Raw genomic sequence first — 19,590 nt, forward strand, 5'->3', positions numbered from 1 at the left:
AACAGCTTACCTTTAGATATAATACATTTCTCTAATATTTGACTACATATTTAGTTATTTCCCAACATAAAAGTGTGCCAAATAGAATTCATCGTTTAACAACAACCAAGAAGTAATGTTCTTGGATAAACCCTTTAAAATGTATGTACACATTAATAACAAAAAAAAAATATGCAAGTGTATCAGTGCCTTCCATGAATCTTTATTCTACTACAGAATAAGAAACAAGGATTGTCACCAGATGAATAGCATCCAGGCCCAGTAAATATTCACATTTCTGTTTCACCACCTAAAATTTACCTCTGCATATCTTGCAAGAGCATCCAGCCAAATAGAATAAATCTATGCTGAAACCCCCATGAACCACCAGATGGCAGCAATGCTTTTATGAATAATGCAGCATGCTATGGAGTCCATCGAAGAATTTCTGTTAATAGAACACTCCTTATTATAGTCAAAGGACGTATTTGTGATAAAGCTAGCCGCTTCTGAAAAAAATTCATGTCACTAGCTGTATTTTGAAGAGCCAATGTGCTTTCTAGTATTTGGAGCTCTGAATATATTTCGTCGCACACATATCGAGCTTTAAATTGATGTCTGATGTGTTTTTGATGCTGTGGTTTGGAAATACTTTAAATAAGTATTTTCCTTTCTTATGGAAAAAAATATCTGCATTTATAACTATTCAGAAGAGAATGATGTCTAATTTTGGGTCACCCGTATCACACATCTAGAGTGTGTCTTCAGGCTCCCTTTCCACAAAGGACAGACCTATCATCCATCTCCACTGCCAAAAGTTTGGTGTTAACTTGATCCTCAGACTCCTTCATTGCTATCCAGTTCACTCTGCCCCATCCCAACCCTACAGGACAGATGAGTGACCTTCTGGAGTGGTAAGTCTGTCCAATAGAAACCCCTCTTTCTCCTTCGGGTGGAGGTTAGGTTCAACTACTGACATTAAGTTTAGCAGCTGACGTCATAAGCCCCTAAGCCAGTTTCTTTATCCTTACAATCAGTGTGTATGTATATATCTCTATGTACATAGAGATACTGTACACATATATATCAGTGTATGTATGCTAATTTTAATAGACATACATGTATGTAAGTACATATATACTACTTTTAATTATATTTAAAATTCATATATAGCAAATATTAAGATATATATTTTTTCCTTTTCTTCATTTGAAGTTTTTGCTCGTGGATGTATGCTTTGTTGGTTTTTTGTTTCATTTCATTTTGTTTTTATTCTACTTTAAATATGGCTTTGAGAGTTTTGCTCACCACGGCCGATTTTTCTCCTGTTCAGTGGCTTGTGGTATAAAAATGAATAAATATATTTGTCTCCTGCCTTCAAATACAGCCCCATTACCTTATGCTTCTGAAAATTGAATGACATTTGTTATTTATCTTCCCATGATACTGGATTCTCCCAAAGGAGTCAATTTTATTTCACCCTCTGTCATTCTTACAGAAAGACAAGCTATGAAATGTGATACAATCTACTACATACCAGTATTAGGGATTCAATTTTCCTTTTTTGTAAGAAGTCTGTTTGTTATTTTAAAAAGGAAAAGAACATAGTTATCACAAAATAAGAATGGCTGTTCTTTTTAAATTTATAAAATAAGAAAAATATTTTAAAAAAGAAAAATATAATAAATTAGAAAATTATTTTTTTGAAATGAAAAATGGGTCCCTTGCTCTCTGTATGCTGTCTTGCTATTATCAAAATAGTATTTTTCAGTATCTTAAATTAAAAAAAAACCACTTTACAGTGACATCAGTTCCCATGCATGGCCACACCATGTGCTTCCTTCAGAGCCCAGTTGTCTGTCCGTAGGAGCCCTGCTGGTGTGGGGCTACTAACTGCCAGGTCCAAGGGAGAAAGACAGGGTGGTGTGCTCTGGTACTATCTCGGGGACCCACAGAGGCAATTCTACTCTGTCCTATAGGGTCTCTATGAGTTGGAATGGCAATGAGTTTGGAGTTTGGGGGAAGGTTTTCTTGTCTAAAAATACCCCTATGCCTGTACTGGGTGGATTCAAACCACCAATGTCGTGATTAGAAACCGAGAACAAATTGCTTGTGCCATACAGGGAACTTTCTGTTCCCTAAACAGGCTGAAAACCACAAAACTTGATGTTTTGAGCATCACACTTATAGATTATACTTCATACTCATTCACTGCCATCTAGTTGATTCTGACTCACAGAAGCCGCCCTGTAGGACAGGGGCGAGATCTCCCTTCTGGTTTCCGAGGATGTAAATCCTCACAGGAGGAGAAAAACTCATCGTTTCCCTGAGGAGCAAAGATTACAGTTAGCTACCATGAAATCTCCCAGGGCCATTGATTTATTTGGCTCCTGTTGGGGTACATCACTTGAAGTTGCAGGTGTGAACCCCATGTGGTTCAGTTAGACTCACTCTTGTCATATGTACATGGGGAGTCTGCACTGTTAGCACATTGATAATGCACACCCTCACCATCATGCGCACTTTACCAAGACGCAAGAAATACAGCATGTTCCATGCAAGAAGATATGCAGATTGTGATGTAAGCAAGTAGATAACAGCATGTCACATTCAAATCCGTGTCACAGTAAACCCCAAATTTATTCAGATTTACAACTAATGTTTTTGAACAAATGCAGCTACCTATTCCATGAGGCAATGGGAAGAGGACTAGCCAGTGCTTTAAAGTTTGTGTATCTTTTGCCAGAAAGTTAGTAACATAAGAAGATAGTAACGTAAGAAGTAACATAAGAAGTAACATAAGAAAAAGACTTTAAAAAATAAACATCTTTATATTAGAAATGTAAAATATTGGTCCCTTTTGCTAATGTGAGAGTGCATTTTACAAATGTGGTTACTGTCAACGCTCACTGTCATCTAACTACATTCTGCTTTGATGATAGTTCAAAGGGAAATGAATGGCAGAAGGCAAGGCTATTCCCTTTATTAGTTAGCAGGATAACATAGCTGGGTAAATGAGTATTATAAGGCTCAGACTACCAAGTTCTATAGAGTCATCAGACAACATAAAAATGGTATTGCTTTTCTTAATAAGATACCTAGTTTAGTGCAGCTTATGAATACTGTACTTCTGTATTTAACTCCTTGAAAAAGAACTTTACTCATAGCTCAGACAGACAGTGGTTCCCAGCCACATGGTCTGAATGACCAGGTAATGTTCTTCCTTGGAGGCGTGTCTTTTCCATCCATGTCCTTGTCTCCATGGCTACTTTCTCTAGTCAAGGTACCATGGGCTTTAGGACAAGCCTGGATCCTTTGTATCTATTTTTTTTTTCTGCCTCCAGGTTCTTTTCACTGAAGTTAATCATGTACACCTCTGACATGCATATTCCTAAATCGAAGTTCCAATTATAAGCGTACACCACTCCGTCATCAAGAAATGCCATTGACAAAAGGAAAGTCAAATCATAAGAATAATCACATCCCTGCCCTTCAATAGGGAAAGAAGCATTATCTTGAAATAGGAAGTGTTATCCACATCTCTGTTTCGTTTAGGGCATAATTTCTCCACCTGTCTCCAAGTTCCCTTTATAAGTTCCGTGGTAAAGGCATTCGGGGTAGGGGGGCACGTTCTTAAAGGATTAAATTAGATGTGACATCAGTTAAAAAGTATATCATCAGCATAATTGATACAATATTATACTGCTTATTTGAACTGTTTGCAAGGATAAAATATTCATACTAACTATGGTTTGAGAACATATACTCTTAGTTTATAAGAATGAAAATAACGTTGCCAGGCATAGTAAATCTTAGTCTACTGATTAAATTCACAAGGTGGTAGAGAGAAAAGAAGTAGAGCAGAACTTTTCCATTGTGTTTTACAGTATTTACCTCTTTGACTCAGATTCTTCTGAAATTCACATTGGAATTTCCTTCAAATAGTTGTGAAATGCTGGGGTTAGTAGGTGAATCATGGTACCCTATTGTATTTACACTGATGTCTCCTCTGTATAGTTGCCTTCAAATGCAGCCTTTCTTTAATTTTAGCACATGTGGGGTGAAGAGGAGGGAAGCACTGTTCTCTTATTCACTTGGTATGGAAAACTTAGTTGGAGAGGGATCCTGTCCTGCATTTATCCTAGAGTTATGTCTCGCAATAGCCAAAAATTGTAACAGAGATCCCCAGACTGCCGTGTCGGCGTCCCCACACACTGCATGATAAACGACTATCTGATAGATAAAATGATTGGGGAGAAACGATCAAGCAAAAACAACTGTCTTGGACATTAATGCCTCTCTTACTCTGGTTTATTTTTAATGGCTTGTCTTTTAAGATACTGTGAGTAATTTTCTAAAGTGAAACCAGCTTTATTCTAACTACAAGCATTGAAAATGAAAGAGAAAATTGGTAAAAGCTCACATTTATTCTAACCCACTACTTTTAACTACAGGGAAATGGAAAAAAGTAAAATACCAATAGTTATCCTTTCAGCTTAAATGATATTTTCCAAGATATTATTAAATTATTTTTGCATTAATAAACTTAAGTAGTACTTAGACATTTTAAGCTGAGACATATTCAGATCAGGAAGAAATATTAAATTATGTTTAAAGTAATGCATACCCATGGAAAATATTTCATGAATATGCTTAATAGATATTGTAGTAAGCAGACTCCATTTTAAACTCAGAAGAACAGTACAAGTAATGGTAAATCAATTCATAAATTTACTTCACTTTCACATTTATTCACAGATATATATTTAGTTTTTTTGTCTCAGGCAAAATAGAAATTGATATATTCTCAATGAAACTGGTTGAATAATCCCATTTAAATTGGGAAAACACTTTTTAAAATAATTTTCACATGAAAGTAAACAGAAAAATGGAGCCTGAGTCAATTTCTAGCTCTGAGAAAAGGCAAATTTTCAAGTAGAAATGACTGGGTGATCAAGTGAATCATTTTTGCTTTCACACTGTGTGACGGAAGAGACTAAAGAAATAGAGAATGATTTCTTATCCTTCCAGTCTTCATCACAAGAGATTGATCAATGCCCTGGAACTCATCTTTGGGGCTCATATAGTGACCCTGATTTTGGAAACAGTTTTCAGTTGTTTAAACTGAAGAAATGCAGCCCTAACAGTACCCGTTTAACCAGCTCATAAATGCCCCATCCTCTGGTTTAACGAGTATGACGCCACATGGAGGTAGTTTCTGCACTTAGATTTTTCTGAGGAGACAAAGCTTCATAACAGAAGTGAAGAATATTTAAGTACTAAAGGAAATGTCACAGAATTAATGACTTTAGGACTATCTTATTTTTAATAACAGGTTAGTTCCTTGGAGTTTGGGAGTCATCTGTCTATTGGATGCCACCAACCTCCTTTCTCCAGACTTGTGAAACTATGAAGCTTACCATCCACTTAGAAAGGAGAACGTGAAATGTCTTCCACTTTGAAAGAAGAAGCTATGATAAGTTGACAACGTAACTGACTCTTTTAAATTGCCTTGCAACTATTTTTTTTCCAGTTGAACTTCCTGTTGAGAGCTTGTTTTTGTTTTTGAATGCCTACTGTATGTATCAGGGAAAAGAACGGGCTTCCGTTACAGATGTTGCTTGACAACACTGCCATCCTTTAGCATGGTTTTATTTAGTTATTACAACTATCTCTCTGTAAATGACATTTAGGATTACTTAAGATTATGTTGTAATCCGTTTAATCCTTACTGCTTTAAATTTCAGGCTAAACACCAAAGAGCAAACTAGCACTTAGCAGGAATGTTTAAAACATGTGATTTAAGCATAAATCTTTTTATTCACTCTTTCTCTGATGAAGACCTAGTGGTGCTCATCAGTTAACTACGAAAACTGATATCACAGTTCATTCCAAATACGAGGTTGCTAAATGTTTTCTCAAGTAAACCAAGCAGGTTATGGGCCCTGATAATTCATTAAATGCAGAATAAAACCAAAGTTAGAAGCAATGAACATTTGATGTTAGGTAACTTGCATTTGTATTACCTTTTGTACGTGCAAAGTGTCCCTCTATGTTTGTATGGGTGATTAGTAATACATGCAGAAATTGTCAGTCTACTGTCTAAGGTCAAGTTGTGAGATGTACGTCTATACCAAACACATTATTTATGCATAATATCTATGTTTAACACACATTAGGATTATCTGTGCTTCCTTTTCTGTAGACAGTAACAATTTTCAATAAAGATGTTATTCAGTATTAAATATTACCCATTGAACTAAAGAAAATATTCTGGTATGAAATCAGAGATACTCGAACTCAGTGAGTGCACATCACTGCAATTTGCTAATGGCAATCCCATACCCAAACTTGTTGTCTCTTTTTTTACTGTATACCAATTTAAATAAGATGAAATCCCCATCAAGAGTTCGATGGGACTTTGACTATGAAGGAAATTTGGCAGGTACTACAGAGAGAAATGAATGCAGGGATGAAATCCATTTTTGTGTTTATGTGTCAGAAGTGTAGACTCAGTCTTTCCGGCATATCTCAGACAAACAATGTTCTGTTTGTTTTCTTATTCATTTGAAGCTCAGATTCTCTACAGACATTGCCATTTTGTGGCATGTAATTGCTAATGCATGAATTTTTTAAGAACAGATTTCAAATTTTAAATTATTTCTAATTTTGCTCTTTGATTTTTCTCAAACCCAAACTCTCAATAGTCAGTTGCTATCTGTAATCTATAATTCATAGGCTAAGATTGAACACCAAGCCTAATTCAAACTTGGGATTCTAAAGCTATTTCTGACGAAGCACATCAGCTGAAACTGTGATGGTCTTTTCAGTTAGGAAGACGCCCTTCATTAGTCTGTAGGTAATGAAACCCTGGCGCGCGTGCACTCAAACACCCAACAATGCCTTAAGACCAGGTTTTTGAGACAGAACCGTGTTTATTCTGATCATTTGAGAGTTGGAACAGCTAATGTATCTAATCAAATATTGATGCAAGTCATCTAGATTTAGCTCTCTGGCAAATCCTTCCTGACGCTTTTTCTATAAAAGCTATTTATATTATTTCTGTCTTAGAGAGAAAAACACGACGTAAGTGGCCCAGACTGTATCTATGCATTCCTTATGAGCAAATGTTACCTAAGCTCGTATGTCTGGGTGATGGAAATATTTTAGCTTAACAAGAAAACAATGGGATTCACCCCCAAAAGAATGAAGTAGGAAATGAAACGGGAACCATTATATAGCTCTGTTATTTACAACACCCTGATAAACAACTCTTGTTTATCTAAAGGATTCAAAACAATGACAGACCATGAAAGAAGACCGACGCCAAACGAACAGTTCCGTGGTATGATGAACAAAACTAGCCGGCAAAGTTTCACCTCTAAAATGCCACCGCACGTTGGAAAATTACCACAGGAGGTCGTTAGCCATCCTTAGAATGGTCGGGGGATACGTAGGACATGGATACAGGTGGTTTCAACCTACAGCTACATATACAATGCTTGTTTGTTGTTTATCGCTCTCCTCAAGTGAATTCTGACTCATGGAAATATGCACTCGAACATGCATTATGATGCATGTGTATAACGTGTAAAAATCTCACGTGTTACAGAGTAAAATTGTCCCTCAGGGTTTTCTTGACTGGACCCGTAATGGAAGCAGGTCACCATACTTGTCTTCCGTGGTACCCCTGGATGGTTTTGAACATCCAGCCTTCAGGTTAGCAGCAGAATCAAATTGTGTACGCTGCCTAAGCCGAATGAATCCCTTGCTCTAGGGTGAATTCCAATTCACAGTGTCCTCTTTGGCAGGGAGAAACACCCTGCTCAGCTCCAAGCAGACGGCCATCTTTCTCCCTGGGGAGTGCTGGGGAGTCCGAGCTGCCCAAGGCTTAGCCTCTACAACACTGAGACGGCGCGTACCACCTCAGCACCTTATTACACTGTCATGTAAAACCATTCCTATATGTTTTATTTACTACTTTTAGCCCTATATGTCATAGATACTTGCTTAACTCCCTTGTTTGCAGGTTAACTTGACACCTCATGGTTTCATAGAAGAAACTCATGCCCATGGCCATGAGTTCCCATTGGCCAAGAACTGTGTTTATGCCAAAATTTAACACCTTTCTCTCTTAAAAAAACAAACAAAAAAATGATTAAGTTGTTAAATTCAAAATGCATGATAAGACTAAAACCACTTAACTCCCATCATCCACTTCCATTCTAGTCAACTTGAGCAGCTGAATTGTCATTCAGGCTAGGGCTAGGCTGCTGCCGTTGCTGCGATGGAGTCGGTTCTGACTCATAATGACCCTGGGTCCAGTAGAACGAAACACTGCCTGGGCCTGCGCCAGCCTCACCACTGTCCTTCTGTTGGAGCCCATGGTGGCTGCCACTGGGTCAAGCCATCTTGGTGAGGATCTTCCTCTTTTTGGCTGCCACTCTACTTTACCAAGTATGAAGCCATTTATGTTAGTGTATTATAGCAAAATGAAGCAAAACGGATAGAAGACAGCATATACTAATTGATCTACAGTCTTCTACCCTAAGACAAAATCTACTTTTCTTTATTCATAAAGCCATATTCTAATCACTTTTCCTTTTAGACCTTTAATTTACTATGTTGGCTCCTCTTTCCTTCCTTCCCTTCCCCTCCCTTCTTCTCCCTCCTTTCTTCTTTACCTCTCTTCTCTCTCCATCCCTCTCTCCATAGTGTTCTCTTGTATCTTTCATTCTTGTTTTTTAATTAAAAAAGAAAACTCAAACTCTGTCATATAAAAAGGGTCCATCAAAATATAATCAAGAAAATAAATTCTTTCAAAGGTTAAAAATGAATTTTTGTTTTAATTCTAGCCGATTCAAATTAGTTGAATACTTGTATTAGCAGCTACAGAACACAGAGCAAACTGAAAGCCAGTTGTTTGCCTTTTCCTCAGAAATAATGTAGAGAGGAAATATCACCTAGTTGTGCTTCTGAAAATAGCCCTAGTGGCAACGCAGATTAGATGAAGGTTTAAACCCTGGGCAGTTTGAAAACACCCGCTGCTCTATGGGGGAAGCTGTCTGCTCCCATAAAGATTTACTGACCAGAAACCCTGGACAATAGTGTAACTCTGTCATAGAGGGTCATTTAGATTTGGAATAGTCTCCAGGCCAGTGAGGTTTTGGGGTGGGTGCTTCTATAAAGAAGCTCTGATGTGACAGTGGTTAAACACTTCCATGCTAACCAAAAGTTTGGAGGCAACAGAACGCCAGGGGCTCTGCAGGACGACAGAGATGTGACACTGTGCTTTCTCACAGAATGTATCCTGGGAAAGCCTATGAAGTGGTTTTACCCTGTGCAATGAGTCAAAATTGATTCTATGAGAACAAGTTTCAGATTTTTATTCTTCTATAAATCCAATATATTAATTTCAGCTAATATTTAAGATCAACTAAATTCATTTTTTTCTAAGACCTAAATGCCCTTAGTGGAGCTTTAATTTTAAAACAGTGTGTGTGTGTGTGTGTGTGTGTAATGATTATAATAAGCTATACCTTTGACTACTAGCTGCTATAAATTTTAAAGCAGAATTATTAGTTGCTTTGAAAACAAAAGTAAATATCACTTTAAAAATATGAAAAAGTGAACCTCTAATAAGCTAAAATTATGAAGTGTCGAAGATATTTTGGCAAAATGGAATATAAATTATATTTTGTCTATTTCCTTTCTTTCAATGATTCTTATTTGGCTCTTAACATTTAAAATATGATGAAATTTAATAATCACAAGTAGTTTTTCAAACAAAGAAATTTTGATTATGAAAAGGATTCTAATCTTAGATATATTCAGCATTCTCCATCTCAGTTACAAGTAAATAGCATTTGTTACTGGAAGGCAGGAGTATCAATAAATGTAAATAATTTACCATCAGTAGTGACTCTTGATTTGTGTATACTTGAAATTTCTATATTAAATAAATTTAGATTAAGACATTTTAGGTTTAATCTCCAAACAGTTATCAATACATTACAAAATTCTATGACTTTTATTTTAAAATCAACTGACACACAATACGTATTTTGTGTTTAGATAGCAACTAGACATGGAAATCAGAAAAACCAACCAAAAAGTCAACAAGAAGAAAAGCCTATCTTTTATAATGACCTTTAGTCCACTGGTTCATACACACACATGAAAACATCAAATCAAGGAAGTTCTTATTTTGATTACCCAAGAGAATTCAGACTTGGAGGAAGAGAAAATAAATTGAATATATGTAAAATTCCTACCTGAAAGACATTCTTTCTGCTTGATTTTTCTTTGGCCCATTCAATATGTGCTCCATACAAATCCACACTTTCTGGTTTGTATCCAGATTTCTGCAAACACAAATGACATAAGGATAAAAAGTGCAACATCTATAATGCATGTCAAAGGAAATGAGAGCTTGCTGTGTTAGCAACAAAATATACTTATAGTTCAAAACCTGCCACACTTTTTCAGTAAAATCCAAGTTTGCATAAGTTTTCATTTTGCAGTGTATATTTTTAACAATCTGTATTAAAAAGGCTATGTTTAAAATGATTTTATTAACTGAAAATATATTTTAAAAATCTTAAAATGTGAATGGTTTAAATTATGTCCACACATTCTAACCCTTAAGGAATTTAAGTATATATATACTTAAATATAACAATATATATATTGTTCAACTACATTAAATATTCTTTTCAATGATAGGTTTATCAAAAAGATAAAACATTTTGAAATAATATATTTGAAAGCTTAAAAATAGAAGGAAATCAATAAATTATTAGTGAAAAATATTATAGAACTTTAGTTTTGTGACTTCAAGAATGTAGAAATTTGGAAGCTGAGTACGTCATCTAGAAAACGGAGCAGGTGACTTAGTCCATCTCAATGCTCCCATGCAAGTTTGTGTTTTGTAGATTAAGAAATTCAATAAACATATATTAAGTGCCAAATGCATGCTTTTGAACAGTTTACTTCTTAAGCTACATATATATGTGTGTGTGTATAATTATAATGAATAAATTCAATTTAGGCCCAGCAGATTATAGTGCTCTTCCTTGTATATAATTGCATCCTGGACGTTATTTAAAAGTTGATTTTATTTCAGTAACTCATAGTCAACAATATATATGATTCTCATCTACAATTGCTTGTTCTCATTGTCATTTGTTTCATATGCATCACATTTGACCTGGTGGTGTAGCAGTTAATGCGCTTTACTGCTAACTGAAAGCTCAGCAGTTAAAACCTATCAGTTACTCTGGCTGCTCATTGGAGAAAGATGTGGCAGTCTGCTTCCATAAAGATCTACAGTCTTGTAATTGTCAACATCCAAAACTCATCTCTGATAGACACTAAACAAAATAGAAGTAGAAGGCAAGTTCCTCACAAAACAGACCATATATACAAAACCCAGAGCTACCATCACTGTCACTGAGAGTAATCCTTTTGAGAACAGGAACCACACAAGCATGCCCTTTATCACCACTGTTATTCAGTATTGTTCTGGAAGTCTTAGCCAGAGCTAACAAGCAGCAAAGGGAAATCGGAGGCCTCCAGATAGCTAAAGAAGAAGTAAAACTCACTCTTTTTGCAGATGATATGATCTTACACATAGAAAATTCCAAAGACATGTGTGGTAGTTACATAATCTGTTGTCAATTTGAGGATTAAGAGTGAAGAGGTGGAGTCTAGCCTGTCAATCAGGTGATAGTCAATGAGGCCTCTGTGTGTGCATTGCCTTCTCCTGAGGATTTTGGGAACTACTGTTTTTCCCCCTTGGAGGCTAGAGACATTCTCTCTCTCAGCTCACTCCCAGCGACATCCCTGAGGACCTACCTACCTGATGCAGCCTACTCTAGAAAATACTTTGAGAAAAGTACTGAAAGAATTCATCTATAGAGAAACCTAATTGCTTCAAGCCACATAAAAATAGTTGGAAAGTATCTTTGAAAGGTGGTAGCTCTTTTTTTAAAAAGTTTCGAAAAGCAGAGACGCCACTCTGAAGACTAAAGTGTGTCTGATTCAAACCAACCTGTTAAACCATCTCTATGCTGGCAAGAGTTGGACAACACTTAAGGAAGATTGGAGAAGAATGGAGAACTTTGAATTAGTGTTGGGGAATGAAATTCAATCTATCATTGATGACTTGGGACCAGGCAGTGTTTTGGTCTTTGGTTACAGGGGGTTGCTATGATTCCAGACAGACCCAGGACCCCTAACAGCAGCACAGTTGCGTAAGAGAACGCAGGCACTCTTTCACATGGAACATGGTTCTCGCTTTTCAACCCACCTTCCTTTCCTGCCACTTTTCTTAATTCTGGTCAACTTTTGCGATCAAACAAAAGCATTGCCTTACCTGTAGAGGCCAGGCTCACCATCCCTTCTGGCTCTTTTCTCTCTGTTCAGCAGGATTTGCTACAATGCTTTTGTTTTCTGAACTTTGTGACTTCTATTTTGGTGTTTCTTCCCCTAAGCTATACAATCAACTCCCACAAGAAGCTGAACTTTGTCTTATACCTCTTTCTTTTCACAGAATCTAGAATCCTCAAATAAAATAGGCATTCAATAGATATTTGTAAGTGATTGAAAGGTGTGTGAACTGTAAGGAGAATTAAAAGGGAAAAAATCCACAAATTTTCAGAAGCATTAATAAATTGAATATATGTATAGCTCAAAATAGTAGATAACAAAATGAAAGCTGCATGGGAGTTAAAACATATTTACATTTAGACTTACCTTTAGTAACACTTAGGAGCAAAATGGAGCTACAGTCTCAGAAACCCAGAGGGGCAGTTCTACCCTGTTCTTTAGTCTCCATGGATCAGAGGGGCCCCGATAGCAGTGCGTTTAGTAGGGTCATGGTATACTAAAGCAAGTCACAGACATCTGGGGCAATTTCAGAAGTGTGACAGAACAAAGAACACAGACATTGGACAAGAATTAAAGCAAATATATCCCTACTCTCTCTTGGTGTGTGTGTGTGCGTGTGTGCATGTGTAAAAGCAGTGAGAGTGATGCAGTGAACCTAGCATTGGGCAGCTAACTGCAAAGTGGTGGTTCAAAGTCACCAACTGGTCTGAGGTACCAAGGCTGTCTGCTCTCAAAGATTGAAATCTTGGAAACCTACTGTGCCCTATATGGTTGCTCTGAGTTAGTATATGTGTGGATATATGTCTGTATATATTAATATACATGTGCTTTAAGTAGATATAATTAAATAAACAGACCATTATAAAAATGGAACTAACCACTAAATAATTTTTAAACTAAAGCAAAGGCTTTGGGGGCGTGTAAAGGTTATAAAAAGAGAAAAGTTTCAGTGTTTAAGAATTATTAAACACTGGATAAGTAGTTCAAAATGTTGTAGAACTTCTTTGGAAGAAAATCAAGATTTTATACAAGAAGCCTGAAATTAAAGAATCCTTTAATAGAAAATATATTTCTGATTCTACAGCTATAACACACAGGAAAAAAGTCTGCTAATGAACTGCATGATGCCAATGGATCATATTGTACATCATTATAAAAATATACTTTAAAAATTGACTAAATATGGATTTAAATCCAAGAATGTACATATCATAGCTCTTCCGGGAATAAATTAAAATTAGAAATGACTGATTTCTAAAATATTTAAATAGACTTCTTTAAGAGTTGCTGCATCTGGACAATAAAATATAAATGTCTCTGTGGAGCAATGTGAAGTCATTAAAAATGGATCCTAAGTCTTGTCCACTTCCGATTTTTATTATCCTCTTATTTTATCATTATCATTTTCCAATGATAGCTGATAGGGTATCTCCCCATCGTTTTTTTTTTTTCTCTGACAGATTAAAATTTTGAATTCAGTTTCCCATTTTTCTTTATGGGATATTTGGGGTCCACAGTCATTTAGTGGATATTGAGAAAATAGCTAAGGCCAGATGCTCTTTTGTTTGACGGTGTTTTCACTGATGGAAACTATGCATGTGTGTACGCAACAAATTGTTGGGATACATACCCATATTACTGGCTGCGATTTCTTTTTAAGACAAGGCCAGGGTTTATGAAATATATTATTAACTGCCATTTTTTATTTTGGATTAATTGCTCCTTCAGAATATAGACTCAGGATTGTCCTCATCATTTTGAAACATGAAACACAAAATCTGTTTAGGAGAATTAAGTTTGATCAGCTAACTGGTTTTGATTCTGGAAAATTGTTCATGGAGGAGGATAAAACTCACTTATAAATTCTCATTTGGGCAAAATGATTTAGGAAAGAGTGCTGAATGGATGGATACCTGATCTTATTAATGTCTAAAGTATGGCCCCTGTCAACATAGCAGAGAATACGTTGATTATAAGATGTGGGCTTTATGTATATGAATATAAATGATGTTAATAAGAAGTGAAATTCTTTCAACAGTGAAATTTCTCAGTATGTTACACGATCTCAAATAAAAATAGGTTTTCAGAAAAGTAAAACTTTCTTAATGATTTTGAATACCATCAGTTGACTTTTCTTTAGTGGTAGTTGAGGAGAAAATGTTCCCACTTTTCCAAGGGGGGAATAAAGTGTACTGCATTTTTTCACATTATAATAAATACATTTTAATATAATAAACTATAATTTATCATTATAATATAATACATTTTTCATTATAATAAATACTTTAGTTCTTATTGCATGTGCTTTTTCTGTGTGAAGATATTGGTTTTCATGTACTTTATGTAAACTTGAACTTAATTAATACTGCAAGGCTTAGTCACATGTCGGATGCCTCAGGTGGCATTGTCCTGTCCCTCCTTGGATTGTCCCTTCCCCTCAGCTCTGTGTGTGAAACTGCCTCCTGAATCGGAAGAGAAACACTCCTGGAATGCTCAACCTTCTCCCCAGGCGACCGACCAGTGTCTATTGACTTTTGACACCTCCCACCACTTCCTGATTTGGATGTAAGCAACTTCTCTCTGGGAGATCTAGCTTTCTCAGTAGTTACTTTCTGAGTGGCCTATATTCCATATGATATGAGACGTGAACTCTGTTAATGGTGACTGTTCATCACAGGGAAGCAGGGGATGGGAACAAATTGTGGATGAGTACCCTTTCTTCATCAACCCTTCTACTGACTGTCTCAGGAGTCCTCCAGACTGCAGGTTGACAGCATCTTGCTGAGTTGAGTGACTCACCTGCCCAGCTGTTGCTTGGTAGCCACCCTATCAGAACAGCACTTTCCAAGCATTGTTTTGATCTCAATTTCTTTTACTTTGCTTTCTCTCTCTTGGATGTGTACCTACCAAATAAACCGTAATTTAGTAACTTGGGCTTTGTGTTCTGGAAAGACAGGCTGATACAACCTGCATGGCTGTCTCTTGGCAGGGATGGCCAGTTCCGCCCCCCGACCCCCCAATGTGGGCTCTCTCTTCAAGAAGCTAGTGTTGGCACTGGAAAGCAGTCCACTGGTCAGAGGTTCGATTTTGTTAGAATTCCCTTGACCTTAACAATGTGGCCAGATTCACCATTCTTAGCAGTGGGATTTGAACAAATACAATGTGGAAAACTTCCCAACTTAGAATTTAAAGGCTATGTAAACCTCCCCAAGTTCCCTTTCCCCTCCCCCCCATCTACTGCTAAGGAACAGCAGAAGCAAAGATGGGAGAATCACTGTGTGGCAGACACCTGATCAGGAGTATTTGTTTTGAACTGTGGTGTGGGTGGAGATAGAAATTCAACTGAAATGATTTCTTTGGTCAGCTAGCTCCCCTATCCCATAAGCCTTTCTATTATTATTAAGAGCAATAAGGCAGGTAGTTTTTATATTCAATGAAAAATTCAGATATTTATTGTCAATTTGGAAATGTGAATCCAATTCAGTCTGGTTCCTAAGTTTATTCCCTTAACCACTATAGTCTATTACTTCATATAATAGTAACAACAACAATAACCATAAAAATTATAATTAAGATGAATTACATGTAGGCTACAAGTCAGGTGCTTTATGTCTATCACATAATTTCACAAGAACTTTATTTGGTATATGCTCTTATTAATCCATTATTACAGTTGAGATAACCAAGGATTATAGCAGAAAAAAATAAATGTAGACCACAGAACCCTTATTCAAGTGGTCTGCCTTGAAAGCCCATATTTCTACCTCATCTGGTATATTTCTTCCTGGATTAATTCCGTTTTCTAGTAAAGTTTTAAGAAAGAATACACACACACACATATATTTCTACATAACAAAGTCAACCATGGTATCAATGTCATTTTATCTTAGATAAAATACAAGCTCTAAATGCATTGTATTACATTGACCAAAATGATAAACCACAGATTCAAGGTTCATAATTAAAGTGGTTTACTTCTGAGAGAGCCTAAGGTGAGGTTTATTGAGAGACAGTAAGCTATTGTCCATTTATAAAGCTTTATATTAATTTCATATATTTTTGTGCTTATTAAAAATTATGTAAGATACAGAATGTATTGTGGTTAATGGCCAAATCTTGAGCAAATTATAACCAGATAAGACTGCTTCATTTATATTAATATTGACCACTTGACTTCATTTTTTCATTTACCAAGTTTATGTTAATAAAACACTAGAATTCAATATACGTATTTTTCATTTTCTATCTTCACTCCTCACCCCTCAAATTTTGGACTGCTTTTTATCTTCTACTTGTTAAACACATGAAGAGACTACCTGAAGGTATGATCTAGGCTATGAAGAAAACTAAACAAGCAAACTGTGCAAATGCACTGCCATTATGAAAATTAAAATATTAAATTGAAGTTTAAAACTCCTTCATTAGTTTTGGCTCATAGATCTCTATTTGTCACTTTGTAGTCTGCACTCTTTTTGAGCAAGGGTCTGACAAAGGGCTTAGCACTCACGTTACAAAGTCAAAGTTATTCAATATTCATTTTGCACTGAGTACTCCATAATTCATGAAAAGCTTTCTGATTGAAAACATCTTTTTGCTAAAGCACATCATTTTACTCCCATAAAGAAGTCCATTTTGCTATTAAAGGCATACTATCACAAAATAGCATTAGATGTATTGCATTATTTAATTAATGCTTGAGTTCATTTTTCTCATTGGTAGTTAATATCTTTAAAATAAATTATTGTAACGGGGCCTTTATCCTTCTTTTAAATTGTTGTTGTACTCAAAGTTTTGACTGGTTAAGTACTTGAACAAGCTAACTGTGCTAAATGACCTGGAAAACCTTTTCTGTCATTAGAAGTCAACTTTGCTAGTTGTTCTCTTGTAAAGAAATATTAGTAAAACACATGCGGAAGAATCAATGCTGAACATATACCCTCAAATCACATAAAACCACTTCCAGATATATTAGTAGTTCTGACTGAAGTTCTGATAAACCCATTTTCTTGGGATAACATGTTTCTAAGTTTTCCTTAGGTGAAATGCCATGCTTACTTTTTTTGTAGAAATGACCATCACAGAATGCCAGTTTGAGGACAAAGGGTTCTTGCATTGAGAGAGGGTATGAGCAGAGGCCCGAAGTCTGTCCAATACCTCAGTGTATATGTACCTAAGCCAATACCTCTATTTTTATGAATTAATGTATTTACATATGTACACTCCTATGCTTATTCCTCTATCCATAACTTTGCTTCCTAGATTGTTCCTCTGTTTCCTTTCACCTTCCTCCTGCCCCACCATCACATTCGTGCTACTTGCACCTCTTAGTAATTCCTCTCATCTAGATTGCTGTTGCTCCAACACTCCCAGGGATCTCTACGTTCCCCTGTTGTTATTTTTAATTCCCTACATGTTCCCCTGTCTATGATGTTGCTTGCTCACCACACTCCTTCTCCCCCAAGTCTCTCCATGACCGTTAGTTCATTGTTTTTTTCCTTGAGCTCACTGCCCATGCCTGTCTTATATAAGTAGGCAAACCAACAATAACAGAGACCAAACGAAAAGAAAACAAAAAATTGAAAAAGAAAAAACGTATACATAATTCCAGGTTTTGCTCACCCTCCCAGCACAATCGCTTAAAATAAAATGGGTGCATAAGCAAATGAGATGAAAGCAGATGGTGCCTGGCTATCAAAAGATATAGTGTCTGGGGTCTTAAAGGCTTGAAGTTAAACAAGCAGCCATTTAGCAGAGAAGCAACAAGCCCACATGGAAGAAACACACCAGTTTGTGTGATCAAGAGGTGTTGTTGTTGGGGCCAGGTAATGGGCATCAGGAGACCCAAAAGAAACAAACAAACAAAATTGTATAATTTGAGAATGAAGGGGGTTGGAGCAGAGACCCAAAACTCATCTGTAGATAATGGGTTATTCCCTCACAGAAGGGTCACAAGGAAGGGATGAGTCAAACAGGACATAGTAAAGCACATAAAAAATAGTGAAACACACAATATTCCGCTAGTTCCTTGAGGCTTATTCACCCCCACTATCATGACCCCAGTACTGCCTTTCACTACAGGCTAGCCTGGAGCATGTGCACAGGTACAGATAAACAATAAGAGCTCATACCACAAGGAATCCAGGAACAGGAATGGGAGTAGCAATACCAGAGGAGTAAGGGGAAGGTGGGGAGAGCAGGGGAAGAAGGGGGAACCAATTGCAATGATTGACACATAAATACACACACAGACACATATCTCCAGGGGGATGAACAACAGAAACCACGGGAGAAGGGAGATAGCAGTCAGCGAAAGATATGAAAACAATAATTTATACTTTATCAAGGGGTCACACGGGTTGGGGGGAGAAAGAGAGAGGGGAAAAAAGAGGAGCTGAATAGAAAAAAAGGGCTCAATAGAAAGTAAATGCCTAGACTATAATGATGTCAAAATACATATAAATATGCTTGACACAAGTGATGTATGGATTGTTGTAAGAGCTATAAGAGCCTCCAGTAAAATGATCTTTTAATTTAAAAAATTGTACAAAAGGAGTGGCATTAATTATGCTGTCAAAGGCCATATTAAAATGTGTGTGTATATATATGTATAATATAGCTAATAATTCTGTCACTATTGTTAATTGGGGCCCTCATAAAAATTGTTCTACAGGTATAAATATAACTAACGACTTGTAATTATGTAAATAGTGCTATTTGGAATTTTTTTTAAAAAGGAAAGAAAAAGAAACAAACAAAAAACACCGAATGACCACGGGGAAAAGAGGTCAAAGACTTATAAGAAACTTCAATATTCTTCAAGTGAGAAGAAGTCTTGTGATTTACTAGAGGTATTGAATTCCAACTATGGAAAACAATAATTTTGCTATGCCCTCTACCAATAAGACAGCTGCCCTGCTTGCTCCTCTATTTGTACAGACTTTTCATATACATCTCAAAATGGTTTAGCATCCCTTGAGATGTAGTTCACCGATCTGACCACTGTAACCTTGATTCCTGATGGGATCTGTTATAATTCTGGACTCTATGCCTGTGACTATGATCCCATTTTAGAGGGAGTTCTCCATTACAAGAGTAAGGCGGGGTTAAGTCCTGAATCAAGCCAGACCCTTTGTTTCCTTGGGGGTATCTTTAAGACCACACATAACCGCTGAAGATGAATGTGTGCATAAGTAAGTGTGGTGAAGAAGGCTGATGGTGCCC

At 36.5% G+C, this 19,590-nt stretch overlaps 1 protein-coding gene across 3 annotated transcripts in view; it reads right to left on the bottom strand.

The window, feature by feature from the left end:
- The window catches only part of ARHGAP15 (Rho GTPase activating protein 15), an 806,341-nt gene that overhangs the window by 630,166 nt on the left and 156,585 nt on the right, over positions 1–19,590 (bottom strand). For all 3 annotated transcript variants that reach the window (XM_004703839.3, XM_045299417.1, XM_045299427.1), the window contains one exon: positions 10,254–10,343. In XM_004703839.3, the coding sequence (XP_004703896.1) occupies positions 10,254–10,343 (90 nt within the window). The remainder of the gene's footprint in view (positions 1–10,253; positions 10,344–19,590) is intronic.

The sequence above is a fragment of the Echinops telfairi genome, unplaced genomic scaffold (assembly GCF_000313985.2).
Source record: "Echinops telfairi isolate 266 unplaced genomic scaffold, ASM31398v2 ScPeMD7_4;HRSCAF=17, whole genome shotgun sequence".
Lineage (NCBI taxonomy): Eukaryota > Metazoa > Chordata > Mammalia > Afrosoricida > Tenrecidae > Echinops > Echinops telfairi.